This window comes from Marmota flaviventris, chromosome 12 (assembly GCF_047511675.1).
Source record: "Marmota flaviventris isolate mMarFla1 chromosome 12, mMarFla1.hap1, whole genome shotgun sequence".
Classification (NCBI taxonomy): domain Eukaryota; kingdom Metazoa; phylum Chordata; class Mammalia; order Rodentia; family Sciuridae; genus Marmota; species Marmota flaviventris.
Genome location: NC_092509.1, coordinates 44,797,399 through 44,818,951, shown reverse-complemented (window position 1 = coordinate 44,818,951; position 21,553 = coordinate 44,797,399). Strand labels below are relative to the sequence as shown.

At 39.6% G+C, this 21,553-nt stretch overlaps 1 protein-coding gene across 10 annotated transcripts in view; it reads left to right on the top strand.

Moving 5' to 3' along the window:
- Window positions 1-21,553, top strand: part of Svil (supervillin) — a 232,250-nt gene that overhangs the window by 162,119 nt on the left and 48,578 nt on the right. For 6 of the 10 annotated variants that reach the window (XM_071599931.1, XM_071599930.1, XM_071599932.1 and 3 more), the window contains 9 exons: window positions 2,249-2,329; window positions 4,587-5,465; window positions 5,826-5,996; window positions 6,702-6,736; window positions 7,304-7,365; window positions 8,067-8,206; window positions 11,632-11,875; window positions 12,286-12,859; window positions 13,707-13,932. In XM_071599931.1, the coding sequence (XP_071456032.1) occupies window positions 2,249-2,329; window positions 4,587-5,465; window positions 5,826-5,996; window positions 6,702-6,736; window positions 7,304-7,365; window positions 8,067-8,206; window positions 11,632-11,875; window positions 12,286-12,859; window positions 13,707-13,932 (2,412 nt within the window). The remainder of the gene's footprint in view (window positions 1-2,248; window positions 2,330-4,586; window positions 5,466-5,825; window positions 5,997-6,701; window positions 6,737-7,303; window positions 7,366-8,066; window positions 8,207-11,631; window positions 11,876-12,285; window positions 12,860-13,706; window positions 13,933-21,553) is intronic. The other 4 variants (XM_027928427.2, XM_071599935.1, XM_071599936.1 and 1 more) reach the window with 4 other exon arrangements.

Sequence of the window (21,553 nt, the reverse complement as noted above, 5' to 3'; positions counted from 1 at the left end):
GGACACCACCCTGAGGATTCTCTGGTGGCGGGGGGGTGGTAAGGAGGAACCAATAGAGAAGGCTGGGAGATAAGGAGGTGACCATCAGCATCCAGCTTTGCTGGTACAACTGAGGTTGACCATTTTGTATGAGAGAGTAGATAGAAGTACCCCAGGTGTCCTATGCACCAGGAGTGTTTAACTAACTTAGATCTCTCCTCATCCTCCTTGCTTTCTTTTCTGTTTGGGGTGGTGGAAAACCTCCCCCAGGTTCATGAGTCCTGAAAGCCTTACTTGGAGAAATGTTCTAAATCGTTCCTGCCTGAAGTTTACTTAAGCCAATATGAACCCTCCTGGTGAGGCATGACCGGTGCCTACTAAAATCACATGACTTCAGAATGGAGTTTCTAAATATATCATCTCGTTAAAACTCATAAACTTGCAGTGCTCTGTTGTCTTTGAAGAAAAAAAAAAAAACAGAGGAGATCAGTGATTGGATGGGCTCATCAGGTTCTGGGCAGGATGCCTTCACATAAAATTGTTTATTTCTTCTTATATACATTGTGTGTTTATTACATATAACATTTTAGATTTGCAGTGTTCACTGCCCTGGTAATAGTTATTGTTTTTTGGCCAGTTCCATATCTGAGTTTTAATGAATGAATGGACTCTAGTAAGTCTCCCACCCCCAGCCTTTTCTGTATATGATTTTCATTTTATAAATGCTGACCCAACCTATTCTTGAGTAAGCCCCTGAAAATGTTTTATGGTGATACTAAGTTTTATTCTTGTCCCTGAAGGTTGTGTTCAAAAAATTGGAGAGCAGTTCACATTTTTCAAAGCATTCCTTTATTCAAAAATTTATTGAGCCTTGCAATCAGTCTGATTATACTAACTTGCTTGTTTTCAAAAGCATTGACATGTTGTTCCTTTTTCACTCTGCATTCTGTCCTACATTGCATTGCCTCCTTTCTTAGCTGCAGACGATAGGCTGAACTTTTCCTAGGTTCCAACAAACACTGAGAGTCCAATTGGAAAAGAAAATGTACATACATCTTAATTTTTGTTTGCTTTGCATAAGACTGTTGTAATGTTGGGAATCAGGAGGTAGAGTGACAGGTTTGGGTGGAGAGAGACTGAAGGATGTTACTGAGAAGCAGCTAAGTCCAAGTGTAGAATACTACAGAGTTCAGTGGCCACAGCAAGCTATATAACTCCAGTGATGGGCTCTTGCCTGGCACCTTGAACCAAACTAAAATGATTTTAGAAAATTGAGTTAATTATAATTCTTATTCTACTCTTTTGAAAATTGTTGGGAGCTGCAATGTTTCCAGCCTACTATTTAAACACTCTTGCAGATAAGTTCATGAGATATTGAGCTAGTAAACTTTAAAATTGCATGCAGAATTTCCATTTTTTCTTTCTGCATCTTAAGGGAGTGTTCCTCCTCTGACTTATTTCACATTGTTAACCCAAGGATTTCCTTGCCTAAGAGTTCTCTAAAATATTTTCATCCTCTCATAATCATTTCATCACTTTCTACCTTGCATTGTATTTGGTTGAGGCTTGAGGAATGAATATGTACATCAGGCTATATTAACAAAATGCAAGGATTTCAATGGCCAGGATGATGCCTTTTTACGTTTGTTACCTCTCAGAGCTTATTTAAATAATTCAGTATTTTGTACAGGATGGGAGTTCAATGAACATTTGTCTAATGGACCTGAATAAGCATTTGTAACTGTGGTATTGATTGCTTTATCCAATGGTGAATTCAAAATGCGTAATAACAACTAAAGATATGATCTCATTGAATTTGTTTTTATTTATTTTATTCATTTTCGTTGTTTTGCAAGGACACTCTTTTTATATTTGTCTATTTACCAATGTGCCTCAACATTTATGGAGCTTAAGTTGCCTTATATGTTTTACTTCAACCTCTTGTGGATAATTACCTGGCATTCGTAAGCAGAGTATGACTCTAACAGACTCTCTCCTAATAATTTAAAATTACTTGAAATACACTTTCTCTGGTGACTTTAGATATATTTGTTTCTATCTCTTGGTCTTTGAAGAGAGCCAAATGTCCTGGCAATTCTGTAAAGCCAATATAAACCCTATGCCAAAATGTACTTACATATTTTCAAAAGCCAAGATTATTATTTACCTAATAAAAATGCCTTTAAGTGTTCTGTTATAATAAAGTTCTATGTATTTATTAACATTTTAATAGAAATTATCTGAAGTCTTGTTTTTTTGTACATGGTAGCACAGGGAAGCTCAAACATGAGTGGTTTCTCCAGAAAGATTCTGAAGGGGACACACCTTCACTTATCAACTGGCCTTCCAGGTATATCTCACGTTGTAAAACTTGTGGCTCATGTTTAATGGATGCTTTTCTGTTTTCCCTTGGACTTGGCTTTGCTATTCCACACTTTAGCTAATGCTGACTCTCCTCTTGCCCTCTTGTTAGTGGCAATGCATTTGAAAACCATGTGTTCAAAAAGAACTTACTTTCAAATCATTGTTTTCTCCTCGCATCACCCTAATCCATGCTGATAGCGTTTCTCTTCCTCCTTTCCCTCTCTCTGAGGATCTTTTCTATACCTTTTGCTTTTCCCCTTTCTCACCAACTCACACAGAACTGGCCTTTTGGGGGCAGTAGTGAGTGCATAAGCAGTCCTTGGTCCTTGGAATCTCACTGAACAGCCGGCCAGTGTTTCCTCTTGCCAGAGCCTCTCTGTCCAGCACTCCAGCTCCTTGTTTTATGTCTCCTTGTCTCTAAACTCTGGCATTTGTAGTTAATTTTCAACAGTAAATTTAGGGCATGTGGTTTTAAAAGCAGACAAAAACCCCTATCATTTCATTTTTTAAGACTGGGGGCAGGGAGAGGCAAAAGAAGTAAGAATGAATAAGTCATTGGAGGGACAAAGCACCCATGTACTGAGTTTCTAACAGTGACTTTGTTCTCAGCTGAGGACAACATTCAGATTGTCTCTGATTAGAAGCACACATTCCACAGGAGAACTTGACCACATTTCAGACTCCTTTTAAAAGATTAACAAAGGTTATAAATATGAAAACCTCCAACACTGGCTAGTCTCTGAGAAAAATAATAACTCAGAATGTTTGTTTCCCACGAATTGTTCATAATAACTGCCTTTTATGTGTATCTTTTTTTTTAAGAATCTGTACCAATATCCTGCTTAAAAACCACAGAGGTGTTTATATTTATCAGGGTACACTTGTCCTTAAATGGACCATTCTTTTCTGTAAAGTGTGCATCATAATTACTTTTGCTGAGTCATTTTAAGTAAATCAAAGTTATACATTTTCCCAAGAAATCACTTCTCCCACTCCAAATGTCTTCTTTACTTTTTTTTAAACGTCAGAGCCAATCAGTAATCCATTATCAGTTTGAATGGTTTTCCCTTTCTCACTACATGGTATTTCAAAAAGTAAAATTAAAAACTAGATCATACTTCCAAACGTTTATTCTTTGCTGAAGCCATGTGTTTTGCAAATAACATACTATGTACATTACATCACTATTATTTTCTTTTCTTTTGTGGTGCTAGGGAATGAACCCAGCACGTGCTCAGCAAGCACTCTGCCGATGAGCTATATCCCCATTCCACTATTATTCCCATTTAAAAGGTAAAGCAAGTGAGGCTTGAGAAGGGCAAGTAAGTTGCCCAAGACTCTTAGGACCCCACAGCCAGAACTCTTGGCTAGTTTGCTTCTGCAGTAATGGGGAAAAGGTCTGTGGCTTTTGAATTGGATTTCAGTTTTGCTCTCAGATTTGTAAATAACTCTAGAAACAGAGGAGCCTTCTTTTTTTTAGATTAGCCTTCAAGTGAGGGCTTAACAGCAATTGCAGAGGGGAAATGGTTGCTTCATTAACTCTCTCAACATATGCCTTTTACCTAACACTCATGGTGCTGCAGTGTTAGTAAGGATGTCTGAACTGGTCACCTGTCTTATGAATGAATGACTGTTGTCTGCATGATATATGAATATAGTTTGCATGAAAAAGCTTGTAAATGTTTCCCTGAGTGCTTCAAAAGAGAAGTGATTATCCTATCTTGAGCTCCATAAAAAGTAAATAATCACAAATGCCCTCACATTTCCAGGAGATAATGAAATCACAGTGGCCAGTAGTTATCTGGAAACACTCCCACCATTCCCACCCACTGTCCATATAGTAGTAAACATGCAGAAAGCTTACTGATTCAAGGCTTCTTCCTCAGAGTTCCCAACTGCATACCAGTGGTGTACATTAATGGATTTTTCTGTGGCTTCTAGGTATTTATCTAGTCAGAAGGAACCCAATCTCCTCCAGGACAGCATCTGACCCCTCTCAGCTTTACAGGGGGTAGAATTAGTTTCGCACTACACTGGCATAAGTATGCAGATTTGTAAACTTAACTCAAAACCATTTACGTGGCACATACTGGATTTCTGCCTTAGGCCACATGCCTTTCCCAATGTTTTTTTTTTTTTTTCTGAGTTGATTTCCATTCACTGGTAATCTGTGATCCACGCATGCTCTCTTCCCCTTTGCAGTTACTGCACGTTGCAACTTAAATCCCTTTTCTTTCTTAAAGAGTTAAAGTTAGAGAAAAGTTGGTGAAAGAGGAGAGTGCTCGCAGCAGCCCTGAGCTTGCCTCAGAGTCCTTAGCTCAGAGGAGACATCAGCCGCTGTCAGTCCATTACCTATCCTTTCAGTCAGAAAACTCAGCCTTCGATAGGGTCGCAAGCAAAGCAGTGAGCTCTGTGAGACAGCCGAGCCGTGGCTACGTCCAGCCAGTGGACCCCGTGCACACAGTCAAGCTGGTGACCGCAGAAACCCCAGAAAATACATCTGAGTGCAGTTGGGCAGGATCAGCCACCCCAAATGTCATAAAGCCTTCCACCTCGAAGGTTCTAGAAGATGAGAAAAGAGATGCCCCAGTCCTTCATATTTCTGAATCTAAAGAAGAAGATGATACGCTCTTCACTGAAGCTCTGGAGAAAAACCAGAAAACACTCTTGACCTTGGAGGAGGATGGGCTTGCAAGCAGTCACAAAGCCTCCTCTGGGAACGAAGACTTGGGGCAGCAGCCTGCTGTTAGCACAGTCTCCTTAGAACCTCAGAAGGAACCTCAAGTTCAGCTCCAGCCTGCTGAGAGAATGGGCCGAAGTGAAATGGTTTTGTATGTTCAGGGTGAGCCTGTGTCCCAGGAGGCCACACTAACCAGTCGCAAAAAGGGAGCACCTCCGAAGAAGCACAAGGTCCTTACCCGCTCGCTGTCTGATTACACGGGTCCCCCTCAGCTCCAGGCCTTGAGGTGTAAGGACCCAGTTCCAAAGCGAGAGCTGGAGCCACAGAGTTCCAAGACCGAAGGGCCCAGTGCAGAAGCCAGCATCCTGGACACCAAGGTCTCCGTTGCCCAGCTCCGAAATATGTTTCTGGAGTCTGCCAGAGCCAACAAGAAACCTGAACTGTAGGTGATGTTGCAAACGTCCTCCTGATGTGTCACTTGCACGTCCATGGCAGAATGACTCACTTCTCAACTTGTGTTGTGTACTGCGTTGAATCGTGTTAGCTTAGCTCACAAGTGTGTGCAGGGCAGACTGTACAGGAAATGGCTCACAAACTACCATTCTGCTTCAGCCTACTAATGGGGAGCTGGAGGAGTGGGTCTCGGGAGTGCTCCACCTCCATCTGTGCATGGTAGAGGCATGTATAGGGGTCTAGCAATCTGTGCCTTGACTCGCGGAGATGCCTAAACCTTTGTTTGCTTTATTCTCTTTCTGTCTTCCCATTCCCCTGCTGTGTAATCTCTGCCCTGTGATTCTAAAAGCCAATCACGGGTTGAGAAGTCATCCGAAGGACTTGGCTTGCCTACCCGTATGGAACGGGAGAGAGGGTCCCGGAAACCAAGACGCTATTTTTCTCCTGGTGAAAGTAGAAAAACTTCTGAGCGATTTAGAACTCAACCTATAACCTCAGCAGAACGAAAGGAATCGGATAGGTAGGCATGCCTCTGTGTAGTTCCATCGTATAGGAATGTAAAATAAAGAATGCAGGATTTTTACCAACCTGATGGTCCTGATGCTATTGACAAAGGATGTTGGTGATTCTATTACTCTTCTATCTAATCTATTAGGGATGTTTATTTGTCTTACTTAAATATATTTTAAAAGAAATATTGACCTTCTCAACAATATCACCATATGGTTTTAAATTACATTCAGATGGCAAGAAGAAACATTATTTTTCTTCATTTGAGGTTTTTAACTTCTTTCCACTCTTGTTCAAGTAGAATCTGAATTAAGTATTGACCAAGTTTTCAGTGAAAATAAGAAAGGAATTTTATATTCATTATATTATACTCATTTTCAGGGTAAGATGTATGTAAGTTTCTACGTTATCATATGTTCTTTCATAGAAATGATAGTTTTCTCAAAAATTTATCATGAGTCCCGTTTAATAACTTGTTTGTGATCCTGGGTTTTCTCCATGAAGTGTTCACTTGGCTGGGATTTTGTGTACACGCTTTCCACAGTGTCAGTTAACAACTATATGTGTGTGTATTCACAGCTAGGGTTGCTACCAGGATGATATTCTTTAAGAGAGGTCAATTGCATCTGTATTTTAACTTTTAATGTGATGTCTTATTTGGATCTTCCAATCCCACCACTAATTCATTGTTATTATTTGCTAATATTTCTTCCAGGTATACTTCAAGTTCAGAAATGCCAACTGTTGAAGGCAAGTATCTGTTTTCCTTTTTCTTCCTTCTTTCTGACCTATCCAAATTAGATTTAAAAAACAAGATTTTTTTTTTACTTTTTTGTGGGGGGAGAATAAGACTATGGAAATTATTTATTTCTTACTTTCAAGCAAATGTGCTGTGAATATAATAAAACCTAGGAGAAATTTTTTAATGGGTTTCCTTATTTTTGATGAGTTAAGAAAATCACAGAGTAAACAATATAGAAACAACTAATTTGAACCCAAGAAGCAGGTTTTTCTTGTTACTTGCTCCTGTACAACAATAAGAGAAATCCCTTTCATAAAATCTATGCTTGAATCTCCATTGGTTAAATATAATCTGAACACAGTTTGGTATGGTTTGGTTTGGTTTGAATTACATTAGGAATTAGTTTCTTTTTACTGAACAGAAAAAATGGGCTAGTCCTAAGAGGAAAATATTCCCAGTTATTTTGGTTCACTTATGCATGTTTTTAAGGGATTTCCAGATCAATCTTGGAAAATGGTCTAGAGACATTTACATTTTGAAATGATGTTCAGTTTTTATTTCACGGCTTTTTACAGATGAAGAAAAGGTAGATGAACGAGCCAAACTGAGTGTTGCTGCCAAGAGGCTGCTTTTCAGGGTAAGATGTGCAGAAAAACTTGGTTAGAAATCATAACCCCTATAGAAGGAGACTCTCAAGGCTCTGGCTACTTCACACACTCTGAGAGCCCTAAAGTTCTCCTCATCTGGCCCACCTGTTGTTCTCTTCCTATGCTGTGTTAGTCAGCTTTTCATTACTGCAACTAACTGCCTGAGATAATGAACTTAAAAAGAAAAAAAGTGTGTTTTGACTCATAATTTCAGTTGTTCCAGTCTGTTATCAATTGTCCTATTGCTTTGGACCTGTGAAGAAGCAACACATCATGGTGGGTAGCATGTGGTGGAGGAAACTGCTTACCTCATGGCAGCAGAGATGAAAGACAGAGAGGAAGAGAATGAGTCCCGCAATCCCTTTTTTAGGGCATTCCCTCCAATAACCTAAAACTTCCCACCAGGACCCACCTCTTGAAGATCCTACCACCTCCCGATAGTGCCAAGCTGGAGGGACCAAGCCTTTAACACATGGGCCATTGTGGAACATTTCAGATCCAAACTATAGCATAGGCTTTGACTGATTTTGTCCCAGCTGTCCCAGCCTGACCCGTTCACTCCTGATGAGGATGCATGGTTCTCATTGCTCGGCCCTCCTGTGGATCTTAGAGGAGGACAGAGTAGAGACATTTCACTAGCCCGATTTCCTTTCCTTGGATTTAGAAGATTCCTCAGTGTTTCTAATCTTAGGAAATGGAGAAATCATTTGAGGAACAAAATGTCCCAAAAAGATGCTCGAGAAACCCAGCCGTGGAGCAAAGGCTGCGCCGCCTGCAGGACAGGTCTCACACCCAGCCCATAACCACTGAGGAAGTCGTCATTGCCACCACGTGAGTCTCCTGTGCGATTGCTTGGCCTCAGCTGTAAAGTCTCCTCTTGGTGGGGGTGAGGGGGGAAGACTTAAAGAATTTTAGATAAAGATGAGGCAATATAACCAAGTTATGATGAGTGCATATGTGAATACGTTGCATGTACCCACTGTTACTTATAATTATAAGGCATCAATTAATACTTTTATTTTTTAAACAAGGAGACAATTGGGAGATAGGTTGGCCAAGAAGTCACAGAGAAGTTGGTTTTTCAGGATTTCCTTTTCTACTACCATCTCTCCAAGCTTTGTAATGAGATGCACCACTTATTGTAGCTCCTTGAAAAATATCGAGGAATTTTACCCATACAATTTGGGTTTTTGTCTCCATGTTTTATTTAAAATGTAAAACATGAAAGTAGATTTAAAAATAATGAACCCCCAACTTCAGTGAACCATTGTCAACTCCTGTAGCCCCATCCTCTCCCCCTTTCCTCCTGCATTATTTTCAAGCAAATCCCAGACATCACTTCATCCATGAATATTTCACTATCTCTAAAAGATAAAGATTCATTTTGTTTTTGAATAGTCAACAAGTATGTTTTTTTTAATTACTTGGAAGTTTGATGACTTTCCAAATCACAGGATGTCTCTTTTGAGCAATATGTTCCAGTATGTGCAGAATTAATTTCCCAAAGTAATTCATTCAGAGATAATGGCTTCAAATCAAATGAAAATTTTTATTAATTTTTTAAAAATTGTTTTTGTGGGCATTGACATCCCAAAAGGCCTCATCAGTTTGTTAAGAGAAATTATTTTAGAGTTGTTGGTATAAAATAAGAAACAGATACCCTTGGAAGCAAGACAGTAAATAGAGGAAGAATTAGCATCTTATAACCTCAGTGAAACTCCTTTGATATATCTGTAGCTTATATGAGGATACTAATTCTTTTGGGGTGAACTTTTTAAATTTATTTATTTATTCAAATTTATTATATATGACAGCAGGATGCATCTCAATTGATAACACACATATAGAGCACAATTTTTCATGTCTCTGGTTGTACACAAAGTAGAGTCACACCATTTGTGTCTTCATACGTGTACTTGGGGTAATGAGGACCATCTCATTCCACCGTCTTTCCTACCCCATTGCCCCCTCACATCCCTTCCCTACCCTTTGCCCTATCTAAAGTGCCTCTATTCCTCCCATGCTCCCCCCCACCATCCCCATTATGGATCAGCATATGAGGAGACTAATTCTTTTTTTAAAAAGAGAGAGATTGAGAACACCATTCTAAAATGTGGGCATAATCTATTGATTTGCTGACAGCTGGGTTTTTTTTTTTTTAATTGCTTTTTTCAACAAGGAGGTTTATGCTAAAGATGAAAGTAAATCTACAAGCCCTGTAGCTATACTTAGTCCATTTACTTTGGGCAGCCTCTTATTTTCTAAGTTTATAATTGCTTTTTGAGTTCGTTTATGTTTTTTTTCTAAAGTAATTAGCAAATAATTTGGTAAAATATTTAACATTTCTGAATTTGAAACCATGCTTTCTTTAATGCTTCTTTTCTTCTCTCTCCTTATGAATGTTCCTTCTTTGGCAATTGCTTGTAAAGTGAATCTATCGCTGCTTCGTGTTCTGGGGTCACCCAACCTGTAATGACGAGACTTCCTAGTCCTACTGTAGCTAGGAGCTCTGTGCAGCCCGCCAGGTACCGGATAGAAATAGCTGCGTGTGGCACCGGGTGCAAAGGTGCTGGGCAGCAGAGGCATCTGAAAGCCTCAAATGCCTTTCATTTGTTTGACAAACAAGTTGGGGCAGTGAGTTGTTCCCGGAATGTGTGGCATTTTGTTTTGTCATCCTGCAAGCTACTGATAATGTCATGTAGGCCTGCATGAGACAACACGTAGCCCATCTGTGTACGTCCTGTGTTGGCATTAGAATCGCACTAACTCACTTATCCATTTGTTTTGCTTCTGTTTTTTTATAAGAATGGTCAGTCCTAAAAATTTTCATCAACTAAAATACAAGCCCTTAAAGATGAATGGAGAAATGGGCATCTGCATGAAAGTGGAAATTTTGATAAGACCCACCCAGTTCTTTTAATCATGGACACAAATACACATTAAAAACAATCCTCCCTTTTTAAAATTTATTTAGAGAGACAATGCCCTTATATTTTAGGATTGAGATAATAATTTATAGTGTCTGATCATAGATATTTTACTGTTACATTTCAAATGGTAGTGTTTTAAAATTATGCCCTTAAGCCATGTAAATATCCCCTTTGTTTTACTCCCATGGGCCAGAACAGAAAGGCTAAAAATAAGATTAAAAGAAGTGAAATGACAGTGTAGGAATGAACTGGCAGTACCCAGGAGCAAGGCTCTCAGGGAAGCAGGCTGTTGTCCTACCAGCTTGTGGTACTTGGCTCAGGAAAGCCTCTAAGGCTCAAGTGGCCTTTCTCACCACCTCATTGTACCTGGACACAGAGACTGCTCTTTGGTCCGGGACAGCCTGTGAGTCAGTGATCAACTGCAATGAAGACAGAATATGCTTCTTACTAGATTTGAGAATTAGATTTGCTGGTGGCAAAAAGGATATTGTCCTAGAAACCATTAGAGGGTCACAGTGACCATGGAAGCCAAAGCCTTACTTTTCCTAACTGGAAGGTGGAGGGATTTTTTATTATTATTATTATTATTATTATTATTATTATTATTATTATTATTATTATTTGGGTGGGGATGCTAGGGATTGAACCCAGGACCTTGCACCTGCTAGGCAATTAATTGTTTTACCACCGAGTTCCATCCCCAGCCTTTGTTGGGAGGATTAATAATCACCTGAAATTTTATTCACTTTTAAAGTTATTGAGAATGAGACTTTAGAACCTTTTAAAAAGAACTGGTAGAGAAAGCTATAAGAGAAAATGCTACACAAAGGCAAATTAAAAATCTGTGTTGCAGATTCTGTTGTTGACAGATAACCATATTTCCAGTTATTTAAAATAAATAACTGGAAATGAAATGATGAAATGGTTACCTCCTGGACATCTTTGAAGAATATCTGTCCATGCCCTAGGTAATGCCTTGTGACTCCGTTAGCCTTACTTCTTATGACACTAATGCATCTGTCTCAGAGTATGTCCTACCCAATTTCAGTTCCCTACATAGGAAATTTACTGTTTAGAAACAATTCAGAACTAAAAATCTGCTTGCTGTAGAAATGCTAATTAATGCTAGTGTCCCAAGCCTACTGTGCTACTCACTGTCTTGTTTAATACCTAAGCAATTGCCTACCCTCGTCCTAAGTTTGTGTAGAGAAAAATAAGCCCTTTGCAAAATTAAGTGATACTTTGAAGAAAGCTAACATATAAAATTAGCAGTGGGCTTTTGTTCCTTTTCACCTACATCCCTGACTTTCACTCCTTCCCTTTCAGATTACAGGCATCTGTTCACCAAAAGGCTTTAACCAGGGACGAGGCAAATGAGGGCAAAGATTCTGCTGAACCAGGAGAACCTGATTCCTCCACTCTGAGCTTAGCAGAGAAGTTGGCCTTGTTTAACAAATTGTCCCAGCCGGTCTCAAGAACTATTTCTACCCAAAACAGAATAGACATGAGACAGAGGAGAATGAATGCCCGCTATCAAACCCAACCAGTCACACTTGAAGAGGTGGAACAGGTGAGTACACTTTTATTTCATTCTGGTGTGTGCATATGTTCTTAAAACGTAGCGCAGTATACTCTTAGGTTGCTGATATAATTAAGGCAGTCTGCCAGCAAACTGTGTTATGGACAGGTAATTTGGTAATAATTTCATCCCTAAGAATTACGTTTCTCTTGTTTTTGTAATTTGCATGCAAGATCTGAGTCCATTTTTGGAGACAAAAAAATATATAGACATATATTAAGGCCAACTTTCTTCCCCTCTCCCACCCCAGAAGTTTTGTTTGAGATGTATTATGGTTTATCACTGAGATAAGCAGTGAAATGTACCAAATGTCGTATTTCAGTTTGTGTCAATCCAAAAACCAAAGTTTATGTAGATATTGCTTTTCCACCGGTTTTTACTTTTTAACTGTATCCTCCCAGGTGCAAAATGGGAAACTCATTCCCTTCTCACCTACTGTGAACACATCTGTGTCCACCATGGCCTCTACTGCCACCCCGATGTATGCAGGGGATCTTCGGACAAAGCCATCTGTTGATGACAGTACAGATACCACTGACTATAAGTTTCCTTCTTCGATAGAAAATGCAGACTCTCCAATAAAAGGCATTCTGAAATCACAAGCCTGGCAGCCTTTGGCGGAGGGTAGTGGGAGCAAAGGAGTGATGAGAGAATTTGGAGAGACAGAAAGCAAGAGAGCTTTGGCTGGAGACAGTGGTATTAAGAAGTACGGGTCCTATGAGGAAGCAGAACTCTCCTACCCTGTCGTTGGCAGAGTCAGGGAAGGGGATAGCCATAAGGACTCTAAATACCCTGTTCCAAGGAAAGGAAGCCTGGAACTAGCCAACCCCTACATCGCTCATCTTGATGAAGAACCAAAGGAATTTTCTACTGCCAAAAGCAGTGCACAAAGAAATCTGGACTTGAAAGACAGGCAGCCCTTTGAGGAAAAGGTGGACATGGAGAATGTCACAAAAAGGAAGTTTTCACTCAGAGGTAAATTACTACTGTTCCTCCAGTTTTCTATGACAACAGGGTTTTTAGTTTCTGCTTGATTTGTTGCATGTATTTGTGATTCCTTTTAACTAAATTATAAACGCAGTTCGTAACTAGTATGGATCAAAAGTGCAGTGTGAATCCTCTTCTCCCCTCAGACCTCTCTTCCCCTTGAGTCCAGCATGGTCAGTGGAGTGATTTTTTTTTTTTATTATTGATTAAAAAAAGTGTTGTTTTTTTTTTAATCAATAAAAATGACTAAAACCCTTTCACACACCCTGGCTTACCTGGTAACTGTTGTCATTGACTCATACAACTGTCTTCTGAGGTGCTTAGCTCTCTTGAACCCTTTTATAAGTTGAAGGTCCAAAAGATCCAGGGCTGGATAATCATAGGGAACAGGACTTTGAACTAGTCTCTCATTTCTAGGCTCTTTCTTTCTACACCCCTGTTTGGAAGGCTAATAAACTCTACTGCATGGGACTTTAATCCTCTTTCTATGTTTGCATACAGTGATACTGTGTAAGTAAAGGTTTGGGCTTTTGAGTACAACACACTTAAAATATCAAAGTATTGTTTGGGAGAAGTAGAAACATCCCATGGTGTGTAATGGAAACTAACATCCTGGGTCTTGTGCCTAGGAGACAGATGGATCTGCTGTGTGGAGCAATCCACCAGGAAGTTTGATTTTCTCACAGAGTATAGCTGCAGATTTGCATAAACCCAAGTGCACTGGGTGACGTGCCATGTGCCCACGGAGTAACTCCAGGGCTGTACTGTTGGGAGGTGAAGAGCTGGAGGAATGTCAGCTGGAGGAGTAATGCTGATGTTGCTCCTTTTCTCCCAGCCTCAGAGTTCGGGGAGCCTGCTTCTGAGCAGACAGGGATAGCTGCTGGGAAAACTGTTGCTCAAATAGCAACCCCAGGGTCCTGGAAGCAGGAAGATTCTTCAGAACAACTACAAGAGAAGTACTATAAGAATCCATGCACCATGTTTGCTGTAGGAGAGACCAAAGCGCCCATGGAGGAAGGCATCCTTGATTCGCCTAGCAAAACCATGTCAATTAAAGAAAGGTAATAAGAGTTAATGACTGGAAGTAATTCTATGGGGAAGGAGCTGACAACTGGTTGTAGAAAAAGATCTGGGTAATGGACCAAGATGAAGTCAAGAATTCAATTACATTTGAGAATATTCTGTGATATTAGGATAATTCTGGAAAATCAAGATGTTTGAGAGTGAATTGCCTTTGCCCAGAGCCTGGTTTAACAATGCTGATAGGATCCCAGTTCCAGACTCCAAAGAAAAAACAAACAGAAAAGATTTTTCATTGCTTTATTTATTTGCAGTAGCCATTTCTTTTATTATGTTAAATTCTTGGATTATCTAGGGATGGGAGTTGAGTTCTTGGCTCTTTCTGTTTCAGAGACACATGGTTTGAACCAAATGCACAAACCACTTCTGATTGTAAAATAATTACAGAGGGAATGAAGATAAATTAGTACATAGAATCTACAGCTTTGGAATTAGAATCTAACTCTTTTATTTATAGAAAGTAAGATGAATGACTTTTCTTAACAGCATTTTAGAATCCATATCTCCCAACAACTCACAAGCTCAGGAGCAAATCAAGAGTCTTATGAAAGCTCTGCAAATGTTCTACCAGTGAGCTACAACCCCTGCCCTAGAAATTTTATATCAGGTAATAGCTCTGAACAGATTACATTTGAGTACCAGATAACACTGTAGCCTCATTTCATTCAAAAGACTGATATGTTTGAGAGAAGATATTTAAACAGGACATATACAAAGAGTAGAAACTAAATCATTTTAGGATGTAGACACAGTTGAAGTTTGGTATTAATGGTATTAAGAAAAGAAAAAAAATGCAATAGTGTTAGGAAAACTGGATTAGGAAAAGCTACATCAACTTCCTGGTATAACTAGCAGAGCTGTTTCCACTGTCTGTTCCTGTGGTTCTGTCCACCTGGACCCTTCCTTGGCAACCCCGACCAAAGGGAAGTTCTCTGGCTTTGTCAGGCAAGGATCACTCTTATTTTTCTAGATGTCTCTCATGATGCCTAAGATTATATGTCTAACCACAATGAAAAATCTATTTTTCAAGATAAGCTTTTCGAACATTATTCATCAAAGTTTAAATGGATGGAGCCTTTTTCAATTGACAAATTAATAAGATTTTAAATCTTCTTGATTTTTCATCCTTACTTATTTAAAATCCACAATAAACAAGTCCTAGTAGGCTGAAGGGGAACAGGGGAAGGCACTGATGGGATTAGTTAATAGGAAGAGTGATGTCTTGGATAAGGGACACAGTTTGGCTCATCTTGGCATCTTTATAAAAACCAGGCTTGCTGGGCACAGTAGCACATGCCTATAATCCCAGTGAGTCAGGAGGCTGAGGCAGGAGGATTGCAATTTCATAGCCAGCCTCAGCAATCTAAAAAGGCCCTAAGCAACTTAGCAAGACTTTGTCTCTAAATAAAATATTAAAAAGGTCTGAGGATGTTTCTTAGTGGTTAAGTGTCCCAGGGTTCAATCCCTCTTCCAAAAAAATAAGCCACACATTTGATCCCAGAGATTTAAGTATTAAGGACTAGTCAGGTGAAGAGGAAGAGATATAATTTAAGGGAAATAGTGATAAGTATCATATTCTGATGTATTCTAGATCAGAAGATATTTGTTAGGTAAAATTCCAGTAGCAAATGTTAATATCATGCCATCATCTTTCAAAGGCTTCTAAAGGAGGACTCTTCTTCTGCAAGTATCTTCTCTCTGTTGGGATGTAGGACTTTTGATGAAGAAATTTTGTGTCTATCCACTATGCAATAATATTTCTTGATTTACTTGCCTTTCTTTTTTTTAAGCAAATTTGAGTTGATCTGTATTTTTCTGAATGCAATTTTAATCCTAAGGTAAAATGCTCATTTTTAAAACTGTGAAGTACTGTAAAGGTGCAGCTTCTGACCCCTGGCTTTGTGGACATCTGAGAAGTTCAAGGGTAACTATAAGATTTCTGTGAATGTATCTGCTGTGTACCTGCCAACTACTAGGAGCCCTAATTTACCACAGTCCTGAAGAGGTTCCTGACCCCAGTCAGTTCAGAATCCTGATAGTTAGGAATGCTTTAAAAATATTCAGTTGGGCTGGGGTTGTGGCTCAGTGGTAGAGTGCTTGCCTAGCATGCACGAGGCACTGGGTTTGATCCTTAGCAAACATAAATGTAGAATAAAAGATATTATGTCCACCTTAAAAAAAAAAAAACTAAAAAAAATTAAAAAAAAATATTTAGCTATTCAGTTGAATGGTTAAAAAAAGTGCATTTTTTTTAAAAAATGAGGAAAACTGGGGATATAGCTCAGTGGTAGAGCACTTTTGTAGCATGAGTGAGGCCCTGAATTCAATCCTCAAGACCCCACAAAAAATAAATGAGGACCACCTTATTCAGCAGATATGCTTATAATGGATTTTGATAAAGCAAAATATATTGAAATATATTGCCAGGCATCATTTCCCCCTTACCTTGACAGTACTTTTATTCTTTCTTTGTTGTAAATACCAAGCAGTCTATCCATGATAACTGCCCCCCAAGTGGGGCTCTAATTCTTCCCTTTTGTTAAAACAAAATGACCAAGTTTGACCTATTTCAAATAAAAATGTCATTCATATGTCTGTTGGGGCTTTTTTTTCCCTTGGGTGACATAAGCCCACAGGACTTTTAAACCTTATTCCAACTCCTCCCAAATGTCTCATTATGCCTAATTATGCTCATCAGTCCCAGCAGCCTTTAGGACAATGGTAGTGATGGGACTGACCCCAGGGGCTGGTCTCACCCCCTGGTACCTGTGAACAGCTTGCCTCCTGTTCAGTTAGGTGTTTTAGCAGCTGTGTTTGTTCTAACTAGGAGAATATATGACAAGGGAACAGAAATTCTAGCCAGAAAGACTTCACTCTCCCTCTGTATTAATTTTCTCAATTCACATGTTCTTTACATGTCTTGTTAAAAATCTCACTTTTATTTTCAAATTTGAACTTCTAAGAAATAGAGCCTGGCATCTGTAGATTCCCATGATCCTATCTTCTAACTTACTGTACCCTCAGTGTGCAGTTCTGTCGTCCTAAACCTTCTGGCATTGGCCTCCTTCCTGTTGGGGACTTGACTCTATGGAGTTCTCCACAGGAGTGTCACCAAGTATCCTGAGCTTCCCTTGGCATTTCACTTGAGGTATCTCATTTGCTGTTTCCTCTAGAAAGGAAACAGCAGTATCCCTATCTTGTAGAATAAATGTGTAGAAACTAAGGAATTATAGAAAATCCTCCATATGCTTCCATTTTAGAATGTTTTGGTGCTCACAGAAATATATCTCCAAGTTCCTTTCCTTTACCTTTCCTGACATCTAGAATGCCAAGCTTGAACCATTAATCAGCAAAGAACTTAGAATGCAATCTACTGTTTTTCCATTGGGTCAATAAAAACCACCAGTTTATAACTGCCCAAATGATTTAAATTGTCCAAGTTCCATTGGGAACTTCTTTGGTAAGTACTGTGAGCCACATAATTCTATTTCTTAGGGATAAAACCTTTGGTATCTGTTAAAAGGCATATTGGGCCTTGAGAAATCTTATTTCCACGATTTCTGAAACTACTTCATCTGAGCTCTCATACTGAGGGCTGTTGGGTCAGGGGAGATAAATGAAAAGGGGGGAAAGAGCCATCCTGTCGCCTGAGGAAATTGTTAGAGTATAAGGACTTAGTGAATTCCTTAGAATGTTGAAGGAGCTGCCCATGTCTATCCCCAGCCTCAGAGGGCCAGCTGGGGTCCCCTGAGTTCTCCGCATGCCCCTCCACCACCTTCTGCACCCCACTCAGCTAGAGGTGTATTCGTGTCTCCCCAGCAAGCTCCAGGTTCTGACCTCCAAAGGCCCCCCAGATTGATGTGAATGAGAATAAGGACAGATAGAGGTATGATTTGCCTCTGCCCCCTCTCCTTTTCTCATCTTTAATTTGTCCTTCTTTTGGTCTATTTTCTGTAGTTATTTATATAAAGGAAAGAGGTTGTGGAGGCTGAATGTCCAAGACCTAGCTGTGTCTGGCAAGGGCTTCACACAACATGGCAGAAGTTGGAAGGGGACTCAGGACTGTGTGGAAGAGGCAAAGCAGTAGGGGCAGCCTTGCTTTATAGCCACCACACTTAGGGTAACTAATCCAGTCCCAAAAGAGGATGCAGGGAGAAAGACAGTAATTCCTCTTAAGACCTAATTTCTCCTTAAAGGCCCACCTCCCAATACTGCCACATGGCAACCAAATTACAGAGTTTCAGAGAGGATAGACCATATTCAAACCATAGCAGTTTTTCTTTTCAAAGATGTATTGGGGACTAGGAGTGCAGCTCAGTGGAGGAACTCATGCTTAACATTCCCACAGCCCTGGGTTCAGTCCCAGCATCAAGTAAATAAGTAATAAATAAAAGGTATTATTGGTTAACTCTGCCAACTTGCACACTAGTCAAGATCAAGATCTAGTATAACTAACTAATCAGTGCTTTTGAGCTCTGTTGGACATCTCTTAGGTGCCTCTGTTTCTTTGAAATGAGGGGAAATTTCTAAAGAGAAAAAAACAGAAACAACACCATATTAGGGACACACGCTTTCTTGTCCCATGTTTGACCCAGTCCTTACTTTTCTGAGCCTGAAAAACTTGTTCTGACCAAGCAGGGCTCACAGGCCAGAATTCCCTGCTGAAAAAGTGTGGGCTGCGGCAAGAGGAGCAGACATTTCCCTGGGCAGCCTGGCAAACACATGTCATGTTGGCCCTGGGCCATGCCTTGGGGTTCATAGGCTAATGCAGTGCCACTCACTGGCTCCACAGCCTCAGACTAAGCAGATGCCCACGCTCTCCACATTGCAGCCTTGCAAATAGCACTTGGACTTGGCGGATGTTAAAAGCACTGACAGTTGTTTGAATTGCACGGGCAGGAATTTATGTCATGTGTAGGCCCAGACGTTCAGCCCTCTCCAGTACATGGCAGTCTGCAGTGAGTTGGAGGGCCGGGAGATTGCAGGGGGAGAGAACACATTTAGAAAGATCCCCCGCCCTCCTCAGCTTGTTGAACACCAAGTAGGAAATCTAAAGGGACAGGAATCATGAGTTTAACTTACAGTGTGTGTCATTTTGAAGTTATTCATCATTAGTACTCTGTAGGCTAGGGCTGGGTCCAAGTACCATGTGGGCTCAATTGAAGCACAGTTTCTTCCATATTATTTTGGTTACTCTGTAGTCTTTGGAAGTCCATGATGATGACCTTGCCAGCACATCTAGAAGCAAAATTTCAGGGGTTTGGAATGGAAGAATTCTTTCAAGGCCATCATGGGAGGGGTGGGGAGAATATTATAAGAAAGCCAGAATACCGTGCTATTCCTGAAAGAGTAAAGCAAACCGTCTCTGATCAGCTGATGCACTAATGGAGTGAGAAAAGCTGTCCATGGGGGGACAGAGTTTGGAATCACACCTCCTGCTCCAATAAGATGCAGTGGGACCTCATTCCACAAAGCCCTTTTCCCATGTGTGAAAATGTGCCCTCTCTGTCGAGACAGGAATAACAATATCCGCTTTCTTAGAGATTCTTGCACAGATCAGCAGAGTGTAAGGTGGACTATAAAGTCATTCCAGATTCCTCAATTTGTTTTTCTCCTCAAACCAGCCACCAGGGAAACCACACTATTATTTAGATGGTATTGTCACTGCTCCAAACATTTGGCAGCTTCATTTTGAGAAGGTCCTCAAAAATCATACCCCGTTATTTTTAAGAACCTCAATTTGTGAGGATGAATTTGATGATTTTTATTTCTCTTAAATCATTTGGAATCCAACGCGGTTAACAAGGTGTATAAACAAGATAAATAATTACTGGTCTGAGTCAAAGGTGAGGTTGGGGACAGAAGCTGATTCAGTTTAAAGGAGAGCATCAGTGAAGGATGTTTCCTTCTTAAGGGAGTGTTTCCTTCTTAATGTGGTTATTAAAGTACTGACATTCTTACTTTTTTGAAAGTCTCATTTATTGATGTTTTGAGACCTTTGAAAGCTCCAGTGCAGAATGCCAGATACTAATTATTTCTTTCAGTGATTTGAGTTTGTGAGATTCTATTTCCATACTAGAATAAAACTGACTCATCCAAAATAATTGGAAAAGAGATGAATTTTAGTCATCATCTAGTAGGAAATGCAGATTAAAACATTTAATGGAATTTACATATTGTGTCCAAGTTCATGAACTTGCCCTTGTAGCCTGCAGAGTGCTCCCAACATTGTAGAATATAAGACTAAATGGGATCTTGAGCTATGTGAGACCTGCCTTTTCTACCTGTTTCATTGAATGAGCACTTGAGATCTGCTGCCACATAGCAGAAACAAAGAAAATAAAAGGGAAGAAAAAGAAAACAAAGGGAGAGATTTGGGGACAGGGATAGGTCCAAAGTTTGAAATCCTTCCTCTTTCAGGGAGTTCTTTGCTTTATGTCCTACTTTCCATTATTTGACTGGATGAATAGAAAGTATAGAGTATGATTATGGACAGATTTTTTAGATATAAATTTTTGTGTGTGTGTGTGTGTGTGTGTGTTTTTTTTGTGTGTGTGTGTGCTGGAAATTGAACCCAAGGCCTCCTGCTGGCTAGCAGCACACTCTGCGGAGCTACATCCCCAGCTGTGAATTCTTGTTTAACACTGAATTTGTTTTCTCATTTGTTAACAAAACTTATCACAGAATATATTTTATCCCATTTCCTACTCAGATATTTTACAGAATCAGGAAAGTTAGCAGCAGAAGGGCCTTTAGAGATTTTCTTGTCCAGTTTCTGATAAGACAAATCAGGATAGGAAGCAGCATCCTTGAACGGAGATAATAGACTAGAGCTTGTGCCGCTTGACAGTGTCACTGTTTATGAGGTGCCCATTAGGCTGGGCCCAGAGAAACTGAGGTCTAGTCTTTTTTTTTTTTTTCTTAATTTTAAATTGTTTGAGTATCAGCTCCAATAAATTTAATGATCACTGCCTTTTTGCCTTTTATCTGTCCCATGTTTGTTCAACTTAGATGCCTAAGACTAACTCAGTTATTTTAATACAGTTAGCTGAAACAGCCTCATGTTCATGAATGTTTCTTTTCCGATATTACAATATCTAAGCTGCTTTATGGCAAGTCGCATCATAGTTGAGGTAAAGTAGGTCAGATAACGATCTCAGTTAATTAGATTCTTTTTTTGTATATATCTTTCCCTTGAGAAAAGTTGCAATAATAATTTTTTAAGTGGGGTTTATAGAAAATAGTTTTTTGTATTAAGATGCATTGGAAAAAAACAAGTTCATTTGGAGGAAAAAAGAACAGGGCTTAGAATACAGGAAGAGAAACAATTATAAACATCATAATTTATCTTTGAAATGCATGATATTAAGATATTTTCAGTGTTTTTTACCTTGATGTTTTTAAACACATTTCTGCAATATTTTTTGCATAGAACTAGTTTTCCTGATTTAGTGTTATTTCATCATATGTCCAGAATGGGCCACTAGAAGACATTTTTCTCTGAGGATGGTGACATTTTTTTTTTTAATCTGTTTCTTGCTCTCAGCCCAAGGTCAAGGAAAACGCAGAGATATTCCTTTGCTGAAATGATGGTACATCTTT